The 21,219-nt window shown below is 38.0% G+C and overlaps 1 protein-coding gene across 1 annotated transcript in view; it reads right to left on the minus strand.

The window, feature by feature from the left end:
• Positions 1 to 21,219, minus strand: part of VWDE (von Willebrand factor D and EGF domains) — a gene marked incomplete at its 5' end in the record, with an annotated part of 228,776 nt that overhangs the window by 65,989 nt on the left and 141,568 nt on the right. Inside the window, 4 exons of the mRNA XM_081339263.1 lie at positions 3,466 to 3,561; positions 7,980 to 8,075; positions 12,108 to 12,203; positions 13,011 to 13,106. Of these exons, the coding sequence (XP_081195389.1) occupies positions 3,466 to 3,561; positions 7,980 to 8,075; positions 12,108 to 12,203; positions 13,011 to 13,106 (384 nt within the window). The remainder of the gene's footprint in view (positions 1 to 3,465; positions 3,562 to 7,979; positions 8,076 to 12,107; positions 12,204 to 13,010; positions 13,107 to 21,219) is intronic.

A 21,219-nucleotide genomic window follows, 5' to 3' on the forward strand; every position in this document is an offset into this window, starting at 1 on the left:
AAGCTGGTATATTTTACTAACAAGCCCAGGAGATAATCATCAAACACACTCCCAATGTCATTAAAATGATTTAAATAGACATTGATTAACAGCAACAGTGGTTATTATCTGGTTTTAGTTCAATAACTATATGCAAGAAATGAGAAGTGACATGCTTGGTTATAGTTTGGCTAAAATGAAGATGCAGAGAGCATCTTGGGTGCACCCTCTTTCAAGCATAGCCTGTAGTGAAAACAAGATATAGCCATTTAGCACTAAAGTCTATTAAATTGTGTTTAATAAGACTCGTGAAGGTCATTCCTTTGGGTGGAGCATCCTGCTATATTTTTAGAAATCAGGAGATATCCTATTGAACGCTTATCAATAGATTTATCATTCATTCAATTCATTCATTGTCATTTAATCATTCAATAGAACTTTCTGTCTAAATGCCCTCAGATGGAAGAAACAAGGGAAATTCAAGAAGTTCTTTCTAAACGCAGAATATGACTGCGGGTAGTTCTGCTAGGAAAATGCCTAAAGCAATTTGTTCTTCTTTTTTTAAAAGTATACTTTAAAATATTTCTATAAGGAACAATTGTACCTAGCAGTGACTTTTACAATAATGAATTGTGGTCAAATATAAAATAAATAAATAAATAAATAGAAAACCAAAATTATAGCTTATTGATATGGACATGAAAAGGGAATGGATTTCTACTGACCCATATAGCAATAGCACTTAGATTTATATACCGCTTCACAGTGCTTTACAGCACTGACTAAGAGATTTACAGAGTCTGCCTATTGCCCCCAACAATCTGGGTCCTCATTTTATCCACCTTGAAAGGATTGAAGGCTGAGTCACCCTTGAGCTGGTCAGGATCGAACTGCTGTCCGTCACCAGAATTAGCCAGCAATACTGCATTCTAACCATTGCATTACCATGGCTCTACATGACAAGGTTGTAAAGTGACTATATCTGACTTACAATAGCAGTTTGTCAGTTCAATTTATGATTGTAAATGAATCACTACAGGTCATTAAGACACCACAGGACTCTGACTTGTGACTTTCTGCTGGCTTCCTCATTGACTTTGCTTGTTGGAAACTAGCTGTGAAGGTCACAAAAGACAAGCAAGTGACTATGAGACGCCGTGACCAGTCTACCAGTTGCCAAGCTCCCAAATTGCTATCAGGTGACTATTGGGGATACTGCAATGGCTGCAGTTTTGAGGACTGATTGTTTCTTTGTTCATAACTTTGATCAGTCACTGAACAAAGTTGGTAAGTAACAACTACCTGTACTTTGCTTCTCAATAATTAAACAAAATAAAGCAAACTTGCCAGATGTAGAACTGGTTTTAGATATTATAACTGTACCACAACTATTGCAAACCAAGGTTACTTCTCATTCAAATTGCTACATTGTATCATATGTAATTGATGATCACATCAGTTGTAATCATCTGTGACTATTACTTGTCATATCTATTACCAGGACGTACCTTTAAGTTATAGACTTTTCATGATTTGGGTACTACATGAGTCAGAAACATCTTAATTGGTAGGCCTAATTGAAGAGGCGCTAAGCCTTCTGGAAAATCATATTTTTAAAGCCCCTTATATATAATTGATGTGTAGTCATCCTTTCAATTTTTCAATCTACAAATGGGTCATAGTTTGATTTAGATATGTTCATCATTTGTTCATAGCTACTGCTATGGAAATACAATGCCGATACCAGTTTATAAATTTTACTGTCATATCCTTTCAAGGAGCTCCTACTGAATTCATCAAATATGCTTCCAAAGTAAAGATTGTAGAAGGCAGGTTTAAATCATTGCAACAATCTGGTCCAATACCACATTGTACAATGTATAACTAATATTATTATCCAACAGGACATGCTATTAAGATGAGGCCATTAATTTGTTGGTGGCTGGATATAGGACATGTAGAATGGTGAAATGATTAAGAAGAAGAAAACTTTCTTAGCATGTTCAGTCTAATCTCTCTCCCTGAAATACGTAGCAAATCTATTTGACCCTCTTATGTAACTGGCATAACAGGGAAGGCAAGTGGATTGAGATGATCAAGGAAAATTATAGGGTCAAGCAGCAAAGCCAATTAGGTAGAGACAGAGGTCATATGAATAGTGAACAGAAATTACACATTGACAAAAGAAAATTGACTATGTAGTGGCCTGAACTCAAATAAGATTGATATTTTTCTTCTTCCATTTAAATAAACTAGTACACATTGTATTTGTACCTCTAGTAGTATATTTGTATAGCTCCCTGAGAGATTTCTGGAAAACCTGAAATATAAAAAAGTATTTTGTGCCATTTTGGTTGGCCCTAGAGAGATTTTAGACATTTTTCTCCTTCAATGTGGCTGTGCAGGTTTTCCAGAAAGTGACTCCTATGATGTTCAATGAATATTCTCTGAGCATGCCACAGCTATGAAGCCCTATATCAGGTACTTAAAAGTAAGTTCAGTAGTTTATTATTAAATAAATGGACATTCTTGTATATGCAATCTGAATTTCTGACTGTTTTGTGCTATTGTAATATTCAATTGTCATGGCAAATGAGTCATGAACATTCTGTTTGCCTGCCTTTTAAAAATCTCCTGGACAGTTGTTGATAGAAATGAAATATTCTTAATTATTCTTAGTATTAGAGAACAAATTTATTACTGTTAATATGTGGAAGATTCTACTAGTTATGATGTTCTCAGTAGATTTACTTTTGCCTGAAGAACGAAGTTTACACTTTTAATGAAATACTAAAAAAACTGATAAAAGTGGTCTAGTTATGTAGGAATGGATAGCATTGTAACTAATAGGGAGAAAACAGGCTACCAAAATACATAAACACAACTTATTAACTAACTGTATTCATTAGGGTAGAAGGATTGTAAGCAGTGACAATTTAAATTGTCATAGTCAATGCCTGTGGATTGGGCTTTAATAACTTTCCTGAGTAACTTTAATTCATCTAATTAGCTTATCGCTCATACAGATTTTCTCTATTAAGCTGGAATGAATTTAAATGTATACACAGACAGGATCAGATCCAAAGTGGCTTAAACCTTTTCTTGTCTTTGATGCAATGTTAATGCCACTAATGTACTGGGATATAATATCAGGAAACCTCCAGTAAATGGAAATACTGCCTTTTGTGGTAAAGTTACTGATACACGTGCAGTGGTGGGAACAACCAGTTCTCTGTGTGGATGCCACTTCCGGAAGTCCATTCTGGGTCTGGGCAACAAAGAATTAGCTACCAGTTCTGCCGAAGTGGTACCAACTGGCTGAATCCCACCACCATATACGTGCCATGATATAAGTGAAAGATTAGAAGATTAATCCAAGCAAAGTGTCCTGTTTAATATGCTTGCAATAAGAAACCCTCCCTAGGTTATAAGGTATTTCTAAGGCAACAGATATTTGGAAAGTTAAAGCAAAGTGGAAAAACTTACTTTTTTGACACCTTCTTCCAACATAACCTTCCATACAGGAGCATAGGTTGTTTCTCATACATAGCCCTTTGTTCTTACAAGGAGGATTGCAGAATGCTAATTACAATGCAAACAAATAAACCAAGGTTACTAGTAATAGGACAGCAATTGCAAAATAGACCTCAGCAGCCTAATGCTATGGCACAGGGCCTTACTAACACTGTGCCCATGCTGATATTTAGGATTACAAATTCCTGGTAGAATCTGATTACTCAAGGAAGCCCTCCCATCCTTTGATTTGCCTTATTCTAGCATAGAATGTGATTTGTTTTCTTTCAATTCAGTTCAGTTCACTGTATGACCTCAGCCACCATACCTTATGAGGTATTATCCCAATTGTGCAATTATTATTATTTATTATGATTCATCACACAATCAACTAGATGTTCAGACTGGATCTGGAATTTTTGTCCTCTTATTGAGTCCTCCCCAAGGACCTGGGATAGGCAGATGTGGATGTCTGATGGTGTTACAGCTATTGTTGCAGGATGTAAGCTGTTCAGAGTAAAGCCGTCTTCTGCAGTTGACTGATGGTGATTTTGTCAATGCTGGTGGTGTTCAAGTGCTGCTCCAATTGTTTTGGGATTGTCCCTAAGGCACCTACAACTATTGGTACTACCTTTGCTTTCTTTTGCCACAGTCATTCTATTTCTATTTGCAGGTCTTTGTATTTTGTGATATTTATTATTATTATGCAATTACCATGATTACACAAATCATAGCTTAGCACAATGTGTGGCTTAGACCAATATCTGGTTCTTTTAAAGCAGGGGTGTCAAACTCGTAATGTCACGTGACGTTTCGTGATGTATCGTGACTTTTTTCCCATTGTCGGCAATGGGGTGGGTGCGGTTTTGGTATGATACATCCGGCCCACAGGCCGGCTGGCAGTTTGACACCCTTGTTTTAAAGCTTTCATTAAATCTACAATAACAAAATAGTCTGTGGTGAGCTACAATATTTTGCATGGCCCAGAAGAATGTTTTAAATGGCATAGTGGACTAGCTGTTTATCATGATTAACACAGTCCTATCTAAGTCTGTGGGAGTGCAATGGCTTGGTGGTTAAAGATACTCAAATTGTCAGCTGGAGAGCTGACAGCCCAGGTTGGAGACCCAAGCTCTGTGCAACAGGGTGAGTGCCCGTTACTTGCCCCAGCTCCTACCTACCTAGCAGTTTGAATAGGTACCACTTCGGTGGGAAGGTAACAACATTCTCTCCACCTTTGGTGTATAGCCATGCTGGCCACATGACCACAGAAATTGTCTTCGGACAATGTTGGTTCCCTCGTCCAAAAACTGGAGATGAGTACCATGTGATGGCGAACCTTTTAGAGACCGAGTGCCCAAATGGCAACCCCAAACCCACTTATTTGTCGCAAAGTGCCAGGGCCATATCAGCATTGTAGTGCCATCTGGGGGGGGGGCAGGGAGGCATCTCTGAGTGCCGCCTCTGGCATGCAAAAATCGGGGGTGCAAAAATGGGCCACCATGCTGCAAGGTGCAAAAATGGCCGCCGCCACGACACTGGGTGCAGATACAAGGCGCTGCACCACACAACAACTGGGCAGGGCTAGTATCACGCAGGCACTAGCCCCACCCCATTTGTAGCACGTGTGTGCTCGTGGCCCTGGGTGTACATGCATTCATGTAAAATGCTTCCCCCTCCCTTTTCTTCCAGTCCACCAATCAACAATGGTTGGTGACCTCTGCTCTACCACCTCTACTTGAGCTAGCTAGTCGGCCGCTTCGACTCCTTTGTGCTGGGCAGGGCTTCTGCTCCAGGTGGCCTGATGGACTTGCTGCTGTGGCAGTGGCGCGCGTGCCAACAGAGAGGGCTCTAAGTGCCACCTCTGGCACATGTGCCATAGGTTCACCACCACTGCCCTAGACCATGGGTAGGCAACCTTGGCTCTTTTATGACTTGTGGACTTCAACTCCCAGAATTCCTGAGCCAGCATGGCTAAGCTTGGAAGCCTCTCTTTCCCCTCAGAAACCTCTCTTTCCCCTCAGAATTCTGGGAGTTGAAGTCCACTAGTCATAAAAGAGCCAAGGTTGCCTACCCCTGCCCTAGACTGACAGGAAAATTTTTACCTTGTATATAAGTCTGCTAAGAAAAAAGTCCCGTTACATATGTTTACCCCATTTTCAGGTAAACAAATGTAGGATAGCAACTATATAGCCTTTTGTTAAAGATGATATTACTGGAGTTTGAGAGATTAAATAAATGTATTTAGGTGTTAGCTTTACAGTGTTACATAGTGGTACTTGGAAGGGACCTCAATCAGACGTACTTTGAGGTTGTTCATTTAGGATTTCTATTTTATGCTTTCAATGAAAATCGTTATCATTACTATTATTGTAATATTATATTGTATGGTATTACTACTATTGCAATTTCTGTCTTTCTTTAATTCCTCATTCCCCCCCCACAGACAGCTAAGAAACAATACCATTTTTTAAAAAAAATAATTTAAAACAAAATATAACAATTACAAACAAAAAATTGCAATAAGATAATTTGAACTACTATTAATGAGTATTTAATGAGGCATGACTTTGTAGACCATAGATACAATTAGATTTCATAAGGTTATCTGGACCACAATGATTGGAATACTATAAGCAGTAAAAAATTGTGTTAAAGCATTGTTTTCCATAAGTTGCTGGTAAGAAAAAAATAATAATTTAAATGAGAAACTGAAAGGCAGTTTTGAATATTGGGAGCTAACTGCAAAATCTCTGGTAGATGTTTAGCAGAATTGGTGTCAAATGGCTGCTAGTATCAGGGATGGGACTGTTTCCATTCTGTCTTTTAGAATACAAAATGGCAAAACTGTGCATGGTTTTCAAAAATTTTCTTCTTAAGCCTTATTTCATTAGAATAGAGCAGGGGTCGGCAACCTAAAAAAGGAAAAGAGCCACCGGGAACCGGTTCCATCACAAATTAAAAAAACTGGGAGCCGCGTGCGTGTGTCCATGCACGCGCATGCACAAAAAACATTTTGCGCATGCGCGGACGCACACGGTTGCCATTTTTTTAAAAAGTGAGATGGAACCGGTTCCTGGTTGCCCGACGGCGACGGCCCGTCTGCAAAGCTGCCGCTTTCGGCAGCTTTGCAGACGGGCCGCGGCAGCTTCCTCAAAGAGCGGCACCGCTGCCCGTTCGCCCGGAGGTACGCGCGCACCTCTCCAAAGGTTTGGGGAGGTGCGCGCGCACCTCCGGTCGTTCGGAGAGGTGCGCGCGCACCTCTCGGAACGGGCCGCGGCGTCGCTCTTTGAGGAAGCTGCCGTGGCCCATCTGCAAAGCTGCCGCTTTCGGCAGCTTTGCAGACGGGCCGCGGCAGCTTCCTCAAAGAGCGGCACCGCTGCCCGTTCGCCCGGAGGTACGCGCGCACCTCTCCAAAGGTTTGGGGAGGTGCGCGCGCACCTCCGGTCGTTCGGAGAGGTGCGCGCGCACCTCTCGGAACGGGCCGTGGCGTCGCTCTTTGAGGAAGCTGCCGTGGCCCATCTGCAAAGCTGCCGCTTTCGGCAGCTTTGCAGACGGGCCGCGGCAGCTTCCTCAAAGAGCGACGCCGCGGCCCGTTCGCGCGGAGCTACGCGCGCACCTCTCCAAAAGTTTGGGGAGGTGCGCACGCAGCTCCGCCCATTCGGGGAGGTGCGCACGCACCTCTCCAAACGGGCGGTGCCACTCTCCATTTGGAGAGGTGCGCGCGCACCGGGCGGCTCCGGAGCCGCGGGTTGCCGACCCGTGGAATAGAGCAAACCAGAGAAAACCAAAGAATGGAGTACAAAATTCTCTTGTCCTTGACCATAATATACCATCTCACATTAAAAAAAAATCGATGTTATATTGACCAGGAAGAAATTACTGTATGGATTGCTGCAATACAAACAAATTATACAAGTAAATGTATAACATATTTTGAACTAACAGTCTTGTAATTATATTAGATTAAGAAAATGTTATGTGCAACACCAATTTATATCAGATTTTCAGAAAGAGTTTGTGTATGGGGAGAAACAATACATGCAAACCAGTTAGGGAAAATTTATCTCCTGGCTGATAGAACCAAAAGGAGATTTACCATTTATCCATTCCTTTTATTCTCATTTCAAATAATATAGTGACTATCAAGCTGTTCTTACAATATGGTACATTTTTGAGTGTACTGTATATTGTGATATTTTGCCAACCTATCTTTTAAAGCTGAGTTCATTATGAATTACTGATTTGTTTGCTGTGATACACTCAATATATTATTTACATATATGCCTTTCTGTTTTTAAAAGTAATACAGGGCTTGATATATAGCACTACTTCAACTAATATTTTACTATGCATGTCATATAAACAATATGCCAGCACATGGTTTGTTTTGAATAAAAGTGAAGATGCAACAAATAATGGGAAAGAATATAAAATAGGGATGGGAAGCAATATTTAGTCATTAGAATTTAATTTATTCATCTTACCAGATTGACACTGGAGCCCGAAGAAACCAAAAGGGCAAGCACATATATTTGGGCGAATGCAGGTCCCACCATTTAGGCAAATGGGTTTGCAAATGGCTGTCCCAATAAAAAATAAATGAATAAAAACTTACTTTAGATGAGGAGGAAAATAACAGATTGTTCCTTGTTCTGTCACTATATTTTCATTTAGAACACAGAATAATTCTGTTTTAAACAATGGCTCAGTGAGCAATGAGACATTTTGTCCCCTGGAAACACAGTAATATTTTGTTTAATATTTGTTTTGCAATCTTTTTCTCCAGGTGTATCTCTATTTCTGAGGAACTTTGAGACAAATTTCATCTCTGCCTTTTCTCTCACCTTTTCTGTCCATTGTGGAAGCAGTAACACTTTTTCAACTTGTTGTAAATGTGATGACACTAAAGTCCACTATATACTGGCCGCTATTTACTGGTTTACAGTATGAAGTATATGCCTTGTATTTTACCAATGTTGTAAAAATAAGGCTTCAGTCAAATCAATAAATAATATAAACTGGCATTTATGTACAAAAATCATCCATGTTGCCTTGTCGTGAATAAGACAAAACACTTTAAGAAGAATAGGAGTTACTTTGTTAGTTTGAGGATAAAATTAATTGAATTATAAATATATAATTTAATATATTGAATAAATATTCAATGTTTATTTAGTGATCTGAGCAAATCTATATATATTAATTTGCATGAATTGTACAATTAGACATAAATACTTTTATGATACTTGTATGCATATTTCTGTTAGTCAGTGTGTGATACAGTAATATTTTTGGTGAAAACTAACTGAAACAAAATGCCATGAGAGCTATTAGTATTAATATGCTGATGATACTCAGCTGTATATCTCAGCCTGCGGTGAGTTAAGCGATGCCATGACTTCCCTCTCGCACTGCCTGGAGGCTGTTAGGGGCTGGATGTGGAGCAACTGGTTAAAACTGAACCCTGACAAGACCAACTGGCTCTGGGTTTGGGGTTCTTTGGCCCATGGAGAATTGCCATCTTTGGTCTTGGATGGGGTGGCACTGCCCCAAACAGACCCTGTGTGTAACCTGGGGGTACTCCTGAACTCGTGACTCCTGCTCGAAGAGCAGGTGGCAGTTGCGGCCAGGAGGGCCTTTGCACAACTGTGGATTGTGAGTCATTTAGGCCCTTTCCTGGACGAACAATCTCTACTCACGGTCACTCATGCCCTAGTCGCCTTCCGTCTTGACTATTGTAACATGCTCTACATGGGGCTGCCCCTGAAGAGTATCCGGAAGCTCCAGTTGGTGCAAAATGCAGCAGCCCACCTAGTTTTGTGCAGACCTTGGGTGCACATGTGTCACCTCTCCTCTGGGAACTGCATTGGTTGCCAATTTGCTTCCAGGTTCAATTCAAGGTGCTGGTTGTCACCTTTAAAGCCCTTCAGGGCTTGGGACCAGGTTATCTGAGGGACTGTCTCTTGCCAGTCACATTTATCCAACCCACTAGAACAGGAGGGAAAGGAATGTTGCAGGTCCCATCCCCTAAGGAGATACATCTGGTGGGACCGAGAAGAAGGGCCTTCTCTGTGGTGGCTCTCTCTCTCTGGAACATCATTCCTCAGAAATTAGACTGGCCCCCACTCTAACACTTTTTCAGAAGGCACTGAAGACCTGGTTCTGTCAGTGGACCTGGGGAACCCAGAGCGGGATGGAGCCAATTAAATGGCTAGTATGAATGTGTGTTGTCACTGGTGTGTGTGTATTATTTTATTATTTTTATTATTATTATTTTTATTTCTTTTGTACAGTGTTTTTATATCCAAGTAAACCGCCTTGAGTCACCATGTGTGAGTAGGTGGCAATATTAATTTTCTAAAATAAAAAAATAAAAAATAAAATAAAAAGTACATTAATGCAAATAGGTCCTTATTTGACTTGGATATACTGTACAAGCTGCTACATATGTAAACATAATTCTTAAGAGTTATTTGTATAAACTGGCAAAAACAACCTAAAATGTGTATGCAATACACATAAATACAGTAAATACAATACATAAATACAATAAACCTTTTACTTCACTCAGCATTCAGTTTATAATGTAGTAACTTGCACTATTCTGTTTCCTCTGAATCTAGTCATTAAGAAAGCTGCTTCCCCCCCCCCCACACACACAGTAGATATATGGCCAAAAAAAGAGGACAGAAATAATATTAACACTAATAATCCTTACAGGACTACACTGACTATACTGAGATCTTTTTTCTCTCTTTTTGTATTAATCAGAAAGTGAAATATTGTATATGGCTGATGCCATGTATCAGGATCTACAACCTGAGATTTATGAAGACAGGGCACTAGTGTTATATTAAAGCCACCTAGATTGTTAATAATTCAGAAAAGTGGTCCAAGCAAGAAGCAAATGTTTTATTGAATCACTACTGGGGGTGTTGTTTATGGTTTGTGTGCTTGGCTTCCTTAGTGCATTTCAACTTGTGTAAACTTATCATATAGAACTTGCTCAGCATCAGTTTTCACCAAATCATAACCCTGACTCCATTTATTGCACCCCTCCCTTTGATAAAAATGCAGAACCTGGAACTGTTTAACATCACAACCCCCCCCCCCAATGGCCACTGCAGTATACTGCTATGCCAAAGGGAGGAAGAAATGAAAGTGGAATGGAATGAAATCAGATTTAGCATTAAAGTGCAGTTTGCAGATTAAAAGGACCCATACTTCTTCATTTATAGTGATTTGCAGATATTTGGGGCGGGGGCGGGGAAGCATGTTTGCCAGCATTATCTGGGGATGTAATTACAGTTTACAAAAATCTTCAAAGCATGTGCTTTTCCACGTAGTGTCCTTCCTTAAGAGTTTGGGACGTGTAACAATACTTTGGGGCTAAGTGTTGTATTTTTCTTAGAATAATTTGCTGGATTCTATATTCCAGGAAGCATAGATCCAATAACTTATAAGTTTAGCTAACATAAAATTACACGTTTGATTTCATTTGTTTCTACTTCATTAAAACTAATACTCTTAAAATTATTACTCTTAAATCATATTGTAAAACACTTTTCCTTCTGTCATATTACAACTTAGTAAACATATTTGAAGGTTACCAATAGAAGCTTCAGAGGCCACATGCAGCCCTAAGACTAAATCATCCACATTGGCTTCACATTTGGCTGTTGGTGAAAACACGGAATGTAAACTAAGAAATGTCTACTGCATTAGAAATGTCTATTGCACCATTTTTTTAATAATCAAAACAAAATGCATTTAGCTCAATGTTTTAAGAATGGTCTAACAGACCACTGCACCAAATGTACTGTATGGAAATCACAACTACTAGATCCAGACAAAGAGTACAGATAATTGATATTAGAATATTGTGTTTTGTGGCAATTGCACATACGATAATTTAATATACATATATGTCAAATGTAGGAGCGCAGTGACTCACATGGTTAGGCTGGATTAACAATTTGCAAGCCTGCATTTGAAGCCCAGATGGTGCTGCCCATCATTTGCTCCAACTCCAGTTCTAAAGCATGTAAAGGTAAGTAGATAAATAGGTACCACTTTGGGGAAATTCATTAACAGGGACATGAAAGGAGCCCCCCCCCCCCCGGCATCCTCCAGGCAATGGCAACGATGATGTCACTAGTTAATCCTTTCATCAGAGAAGTGCTTTTTTTGCTTCCAAAATGGAAGTATAGTACAATATAGTGCCAAGAATTATCTTGTTTAGTCTTCAAAACAAATTAGGCACCTACAAAGATAAGGACAATATTCAGTCCTCTACAAAAGACAAGTTACTTTTGTATGGGATGATGGTTATGGGTGGAGCTATGTTATCTATCTATCTATCTGTCTGTCTGTCTGTCTGTCTGTCTGTCTGTCTGTCTGTCTATCTATCTATCTATCTATCATCTATCTATCTATCTATCTATCTATCTATCTATCTATCTATCTATCTATCTATCTATCAAATATAGACACCATCTATCTTCCTCACAGAAGGAGACTCTGGGTAGTGTACAAATAAGCTGCATGTTATACCTTTAAGGGAATTATTGCATACTGTGTCTTCATGGAAATTCTTAGTAATGTATGTTTACCTGTTTCACACAAAGGACCACTCCATCCAGCCTTGCATTGACATTCATCGGGTGTCACACATTTCCCACCATTGTGACAGTGCTTATTACAAACCACTGAAAAACAAATTAGGGCAAGGTCAATTGTACCAATTATTAGCACCTGAATTTTGCTTTAAATTATGCTGATTGAAATCCAGGGCAGCCACTGAAAGCTTCTCAAGCACTACGTTATTAAAACCAAAATGCAAATGTCGTGTAACCTCTTCGTTTCTTAATGAGCAGTATTTTCTTTTAACACAGAAACATTTTTAAAAACTTATTGTAGACATCTTTGCAGAGATGTATTAAAAAAATTGATCAAGGACAACAGGATATTCAGTCACTGATCAAGTTATGTAGTTAAGATAGTGTAATATATGTGTACTATTAAATTGTGACTAGTTTTAAAGGCAGATTATTTTAAAGTTATTAACATATTAATATATGTTTTGAGCAATAACTTGACTCTTAATGGCAATCCCCCAAGTCCTTTATATTCTTGCAAACATTACCATGAACAATGTTTCTCTGCAACAGAGCTGTTACAAGTATTGAAAAAGACTGAATACATTTTATGGTGTTAATGTGGTTTTGGAAAGCACAGCATCAGACATGAGCATTAAATGTATTTATTAATATTGAAATATTGACTTACATGTTCCATGCTAGATTAGATTTAAAATAATGTCAGAATTATGGTTTGTCACACAGTCAGCCAGATGCCTAGATTGGGTTTAGCATTTTTATCTACCTAGTGAGTCCTTCCCAATTATTATTATTGCTGTTGTGTAAAGTTTGCTTTCTTCTTTTCTTATATTATTTATTATCTATCAAAAATGCAGAAAGATTGACAAAGTTACATACGTATAATAGTATACCTACGTGTTTCACATCTTGAACCAACAAATCCATATGCACAGGAACAGATATTGTGACTGATACAGGTCCCTCCATTTTCACACAGTGGATCACAAAGTGCTATATAAATGAACAGGAAAAAATGATAACTGAATTTCGAATAGATGGACTGTAATGAGGAGTCTGTTGATCTATGTTCTACCACTGACATATCTCTGCTTTATGTGTGGGTTGGACTAGATGACCTCCAAGGTCCCTTCCAACATTATTATTATTATTATTATTATTATTATTATTATTATTATTATTATTATTATTATTATTATTATTATTATTATTATTATTTAATACTAAAACCTTAATTGAGCAAAATGATACATCATAGGGCAATAACAACGGAACCAAGATACCTCAAGTGGGGTAAGTTTCAGAATGCTGGAACCCATTACTCCCATGTGAATTAAATTTGGGGAAGTCGTGGTTGTTTCAGCACCCTTGCCACTTGCATATCTGCTTCCCTAGGATTTGTAATTCTGCTAGTTTCCCCACTGATGTTGTGCCTGCAACCTTCCCACAAGCAAAGTAAATGGGGAAGCCAGCAGGAATTCCTGGGAGGGAGGAAAGGGGATTTCCAAAGCTCTCTGCCAGCTTCCCACAAGGAAACTTCATGGGGAATTGGGCAGGAAGTTGGAAATCACTCTTGTACCCACTGCTTTTTTGCCCATCCTTGACCACAGTTCCTCTGTTTAGGGAAGGAAATATCTCTTAAATGATGTCCCCAAAAGATCATAGCTCGTCTAGTTGTCTGTGAAATCAAAGGATGAGTGTTTCAGTCCCAAGCACTGAAGCTGAATTGTGATTAGATGGGTAGGGATTAAGGCAATAATTAATAATAATGTGCCTATAGATATAAAGTTGTGTAATATGACTGTGCAGGAAAGTTGAAAAAAACAAATAATTGTTTATTTGTTTTTCCCCCTAAATAATCCACTTAATCATTTTTTTTCCGGACAATGGGTGATTATCAGAAGTCTCCGTAGATCTAGGATGAAAAATAAGGTTATTAGGGTCTTGTTTCTAATTCTCATTCTCATTTACTGATGAACTTGGGAAAGTTTTAACTTTATTCTAGTGGATCACAGTCTGGTGAAATATTTTTTGTCAGAATGTTCTAATAAAGCTTAGTGTACAAGAAAATACATTTATCTTATATACACATTGTGCCTGTGCTTGTTTTCTTATCTTCTCATTATATTTTGTGTTTCAAAGAATATTGCATTTTATTATTCAAAATAATTTGAGTTATTATTTCATATACTTTCATATAGAGAAACTAAGCTTTCTCCTGTGATCTTTGCCTGCCTGCTTCCATACTTTTCATGTGGCAATTGATGATAATGTAAAAAAATGTATGAAAAATATCTATAAAGTTATATATATATACACACATTTATACACACACACACACACACACACACACACACACACACACACACACACAAATTTTTGGATTGCTAACAAAGAATTAAAGGGAGGCTGATATAGTTATTTCAAACTTATTTGTTCTCATCAGTCAGCCACACCCTTCTGAGATTCAAACCTTGGCTGATTGCACATTAGGCAGTTGTTTTAACCTCTATGCCACAGGCTCTTTCTCACTTTGTCAGCTGCATGGGGGGGGAAGAGACAGGGGAGATATGTCTTGAGTATTTTGAACACCTTGTTGGCACACACACACACACACACATACATACATACATACATACATACATATATATATATAATGTAATTGGATAAATGACTTTCCAACTATCGGCATATTTTATTCCCATGACCTTGATTTTCATAGGTTTGTTTGTTTGTTTTAAAAAAGCTATTCTTGTTCTCATATTATAATACCAGTCAAAAGTGGTAAGCAAATAAATATTCTGCAAACACAAAAGCATATTGTGATACTTTGGCTGTAATGCTGATTTATTTAGAAGTAAGTCCCACTTAATTCAAAAGAAATCATTTTAGAGTAAGGATTTTAAAAAAGGACTGTAGAATGCTTTGGATTCAAAGGCAATACAGGTTTTAACTATAGGACGATGTGATTGCAGCATTTCTTAAATCAAATACATATTTTCTCTGAATCATACAACAGTTACACGATCCTGGGAGAAAACGTATAGGTATTCCGTCTTCCACACTGCTACAGGTATTAGGCGAATTAGTTATCATGTGAGTTCTATGCACTATGAAACTAAGAAACAAGACACATGTTAAATTACACATATATTTCTTGCTTCTAAACAGAGAAGTCTTTTAAATTGGTTTTTCATATGTATTTTTTTTAAAAATACCATGCCATGTTTACAGCTCTCTCACTTACAACTCTGCTGGATAGTTGTGTTCTTTTTTATTTTTTTACTTTTAAAAATATATACACTGAAATAAGATCCATTTCAATATATGTGCATGACTGAACTTATAGTGCCTGGAATGAAGCAACTCGGAAAAAAATTAAGCTTGTTACTTTGGATGTTCTCCAATGAAGGGAAACCAGTCTTCAGCTTGAATTTACTTGAATAAATAAGCAACCAATTCTAAATACATCTCATTAGAGAGTTTAATAAAATTACTGATCACAGGCACTGCTATTGTCACAATCTCACAATTTAAAATAGATTTATGTTGTACGGGAATGGTGTTTGGTGAATAGTAGCCAAAGTAAATTATTTATCAATGTCTAGCATAAGTATTTTGTGTGCCGTCTATTTTGTCTGGAGGCGACTAATTGCTAGGTTTGTGCAAAGCTTTCATTCAAACATTTAATTTTTAAGATGATTTGATGAAATTACTTCTTTGAACTGAATAATCAAATCAGTTCTATTCATTGTCTTTCAGTCACTCAGAGACCTGATGGACTTCTGCACATGCACATACACCCTTGAATTGAATCAACTCATCAGATTGCAAATTTGAATCAAATTTACTCTTTGAATTAAAGTACAAATTGAAACTGAATCCTAATTTATTAGCAGATACATGTAGCTGCATAATCAAGAATATTTTATGTTTTGAGCCAGTGAAAAAGGCTGTACACATTAATTGTATGGAACAATACAAGGAATTATAATAGATTATATAGATATTGGACAAATGATAGCAAAATAAATTGCAGTTTTTGTCTAATAGAAACTGATTTTCCCAGTGGTTTGAGCAATATAAGTATATTCCATTACAGTATTCTAAGAGTCATATTAGGCATACAAATGAGGGCCCATTCTATTTGATGAAAACATTTCTAAGTATGACTTAAATTGTGACTACTGTGTTCTAGTTAGCTACTAACAGTTCCCAGCAAGTGGACACCAAAAATAAAAGTGCCATTTGGGCCAGAGAGAGTGAAAATGAAACTACGCTGCCAATCTAGCTGCTGCATGCCATTGCTTGCCTTAGTGTTACCTGTGGAAAACAGATTCCTTACAGGATCAGCTTTTGATTAAGTGCATCAGATGCCTGGGGCTTGAAATTACTACTGTCCGGGTAACCCTCTTGTTTTCTCTTTGCACCACAAAAAAATTTGTGTGTACTAGGAAAGAGTGGGAGAAATACTGTTGGCTATATCAAGAATACACTTTTGGGGGAAAGTGAAGAACAGAAAATATTCTGGGACTGAACAAAGCAAAGCTAAATATGGTAGGAAAGAGCAAGTATATTATTGCAAGAAAAAATGGGAGGTTAATGATTGGCTGCCCTTTTGTTCACATTGCAAAGACATTAAAATGGTGTAATGGTTAAGGTACCAAGCTACAAAGCAAGAGACCATGAATTCAAGTCCCACTGTAGCCATGGAAGCCAGCTGGGTGACTTTGGGTAGTTATTCTCTCTTGACCCAAGCCTTCTTACAGGATTGTTGTTATTATGGAGAAAATAGGAGGAGGAAGTGTGTTGGATACATTGGGTTATTTGTAAAAATAATAAAGGCAGGATACTAATGAATAAGTGAATGAATGATCTCTAATATGTTTTTAGATTATTTTAGGCTTCTTGTCCAGGAGGATTATTATGTGCATGCTGAGATTGTCCAATCAAGAACAATCTGGGATTTCATTTCTTCTTTGAAAGCCATGAAGTAGTCTCCATTTTAGTACCTGGCCCAGCATATTCTGTTTGGATGAGACTGATAATCTGAAAGTGCAGGATAACTATGTGAAACCAATGTCATAGATAGTTTTAGATGGGTTCAAATCATTGTCACAAATACCACATGAAGAGTAGTTTATATAGGGATGTGCCTAAGTTACATAAGATCTTATTTATTTAATTCAATTAGTTAGCACAACTTGGAAAACACAGTTAATTGAAATAAGCAATGTTTCCTCAGATGAAAGATGTTTCTCCCGGCCTATAGGAGGCACTTCTAAGATTTCTAATGAAAAAAATCCCACACCCATGACCTGAATGCAGTGTTGGAATTCAGCCAGTTTGCACCAATTCAGCAGAACCGGTAGCTAATTTTTTGTTGCCCAGGCCCAGAATGGACTTCCAGAAGCTGCATCCACAGAGAAAACCAGTTGTTCACATATTTGAATTCCACCATTGCCTGAATGATGTATCTACCAATTATGGGCCTGTCTCATAAATGTAATTTCTGGGAGACATTATTGAGAAGGTAGTTGTCTCACCCTCCAGATGCTTATGAAGGATTCTAATTATCCGAATCTAATTCAATCAGGCTTTTAGCCAAACTGAAGCTGCTTTGATTATGTTTGGGGAAATGCTAAGTGCCTTGGAATTCTCAAGTGTTCGTTGTCATCAGCCACAATGTTCTTCTCCTTCAATTGGGGGACTGGTCTTTAGGAACACAGATTTACAATGGCTCAGTCTGATGCTAGGAGTTGACATAATGAAATTATTGCTCGACACTTAGGCTGGTGACCTGCGGTGTTCCACAGGGTTGCATCTTATCTTGCATCTTATTCATTAAACAGCTGGAGAAGGCCATGAAGAGATTTAGAGTGTGGTGTCATCAGTATTGCTCCTTATCAGTTAACTGAAAGAGCAATCAATATGTTAAGCATTGCCTAAATCTGATAATTGGGAGGATAAGGCAGAACCTACTCAATTAAAACCAGAGAAACCAAGGTACTGTTGGTAAATAGGAAAAGAGGTCTTGGAGATGGCGAAACTCTCCCTGTGAAAAAACAAATTCACAATATAAGAGTGCCGGCAGGCTTCTGGGCTGAATAAATTTGGTATTGTTTCTTAAAGCCTTGGTTACGCTGTATTGGTGTTATTACTACACATTCTATTTAGGCTGGTACTATCTTTGAAAAATGTGCAGAAACAGCAGCTTGTACAAATTGTACCAGCTAAGCTGCCAACCTGTACAAGGTACAGGATTATATACAACTGGTACGGCAAGATCAACAATTGCTTACTGAGCACACATGTAGGGCCTATTATAGAGATTAACTTTCCCATGATGAAGCTGTTCAACTATTGAGATTTGTACATGAAACCTTTTGAGTATCACCCCCTCCCCATGCCGTTATTTCTAGTACCTTTAAAAGGACCTTTTCTTGTATTGCTTTCAGATATGGAACTGTTGGATTTTATATTTTCCTTCCAATTTCTCAGCATTTAGAACATCTGTAAAATATCCCTCTTTTGCTAAGTTCATAATTGCTAATTGATTTTAGCATTAATTTTACTATTAATTTTAATTTATGCTTTATTCTTATTATTTAGCCACCTTGAATGTTCACTAGAATAGAAAGGCAAGGCACAAATCAAAACAATAAATGAATAACGCTTACTCTAGTGATAAATATTTATCCTAATTTTGTTGTTGTTGTTGTTAGTTGCGAAGTCGTGTCCGACCCATCGCGACCCTATGGACAACGTTCCTCCAGGCTTTCCTGTCCTCTACCATCTTCTGGAATCCATTTAAGCTCACGCCTACTGCTTCAGTAACTCCATCCAGCCACCTCATTCTCTGTCATCCCCTTCTTCTATTGCCCTCAATCTTTCCCAGCATTAGGCTCTTCTCCAGTGAGTCCTTCCTTCTCATTAGGTGGCCAAAGTATTTGAGTTTTAGCTTCAGGATTTGGCCTTCTAAATAGCAGTCAGGGTTGATCTCCTGTAGGACTGAACGGTTTGATCGCCTTGCAGTCCAAGGGACTCGCAGGAGTCTTCTCCAGCACCAGAGTTCAAAGGCCTCAATTCTTTGGCGCTCAGCCTTTTTTATGGTCTAACTTTCACTGCCATACATTGCAACTGGGAAGACCATAGCCTTGACTATACGCACTTTTGTTGACAGGGTGATGTCTCTGCTTTTTAGTGTGCTGTCTAGATTTGCCATGGCTTTCCTCCCGAGGAGCAAGCGTCTTTTAATTTCTTGGCTACAGTCCCCATCTGCAGTGATCTTGGAGCCCAGGAAAATAAAATCTGTCACTACCTCCATTTCTTCCCCATCTATTTGCCAGGAATTGAGAGGGCCGGATGCCATGATCTTGGTTTTCTTAATGTTTAGTTTCAACCCAACTTTTGCACTCTCCTTCTTCACTCGCAACAAGAGACTTTTCAGTACCTCTAATTTAGTCTACTTATAATCCTTATCTCTGTATATTTAGATAGTTGATTTATCAAAACCCACCATAGAATACTTCTTTTCAGGAGGATGAAGAAGCATGAATAAAATACAATTATTTTCTTTGCATTTATAATAAAAATTGGTTTTCTTGATTATCAGAATTAGTTGTAGATTATAATATAATTAGTCTATATGTCTTCCCATCCACTGGCCTGGCAAAGAATCCTCATTTATTTAGACAATAGTTCTTTGAATTCCTCTTACATCAAGAATTGATTTATAAATTTATAGTATTAATTTTAGAATTTGATTCAGTTTTGTAGTTTGTTTTGTATCACTATTTTTATCTAGATAAATATTACTAAGTCAAACTTATGATCTTCCTGATTTGCGATTTCTGGAACACAAAGCTAAGCAGGAAGTTATCAGAGGGATAAGGATGTGCAAGAGAAAAACCTGAGCTAAAAAAATACACAAGTTTGTGTTTACTAGTACAGGGTTACTAGCACAGGATGCATGAAATTACTAAGGAAAGAAAAATCTGAATTGTGACTTGGAACTTTTTACCTCAGGAAATGAATTCATTTTTATGGGCCTAGTACATTTCATATTTTAAAAGATCAATTACTGCAATGGCGAACAACAGTAGGATATGTGGTATGAGAAATTATTGAAAATCTTGGGTTTGAATCTGATGGTTGTTTATTATTCTGTGTCAAATATAAGTGGTAAATATTAAGGGGGAAAATGTATAGGCATAAGTATTTACAAAATGTGTTTGCTAGATTTGACACTAATATGTCAAAGAAGCAAACTTAGCGTTCCTTAGTCTTGTCAACTGCCATCTTGTTTAACACTGACTATATTGTTAAGTGATAAATATATATCATGTCAAATGTTATATATATATATATATATATATATATATATATATATATATATATATATGTATGTATGTATGTATGTATGTATGTATGTATGTAAGGGACGCGGTGGCTCAGTGGGTTAAGACGCTGAGTTTGTCGATCAAAAGGTCGGCAGTTTGGCGGGTCGAATCCCGAGTGCCGCATAACAGAGTGAGCGCCTGTTACTCGTCCCAGCTTCTGCCAACCTAGCAGTTCGAAAGCACGTAGAAACGCAAGTAGAAAAATAGGGACCACTTACGGTGGGAAGGTAACAGCGTTCCGTGCGCCTTTGCCGTCTAGTCATGCCGGCCACATGACCACGGAGACGTCCTCAGACAAGCGCTGGCTCTTCGGCTTTGAAACGGAGATGAGCACTGGCCCCTAGAGTCGGAAACGACTAGCACACATGTGCGTGGGAACCTTTACCTTTATGTGTGTATGTGTGTGTTTGTGTTTGTGTGTGTGTGTGTGTGTGTATGTGTGTATGTGTGTGTATATATCTATCTATCTCAGGACTGATATACTGTATATTTCCAATAAATACATTTAGATTTAGGCAAATTTATTGGATAAGCAAGTTGAAAATATCGAAGCATGTGGAAAACAAACTCTAACCCTAACAATAGAAGATAGAGTCATTTTGTCAAATTATTAGATGGGTTTCAGCATTGTGGTCCTTTAAAACATTTCATTCATTTTTTAATTTAACCACCCAAATTAATATTCTCCCTCAGAAATATTCACT

Source organism: Vipera berus, assembly GCF_964194415.1.
Source record: "Vipera berus genome assembly, chromosome: 1".
NCBI lineage: Eukaryota > Metazoa > Chordata > Lepidosauria > Squamata > Viperidae > Vipera > Vipera berus.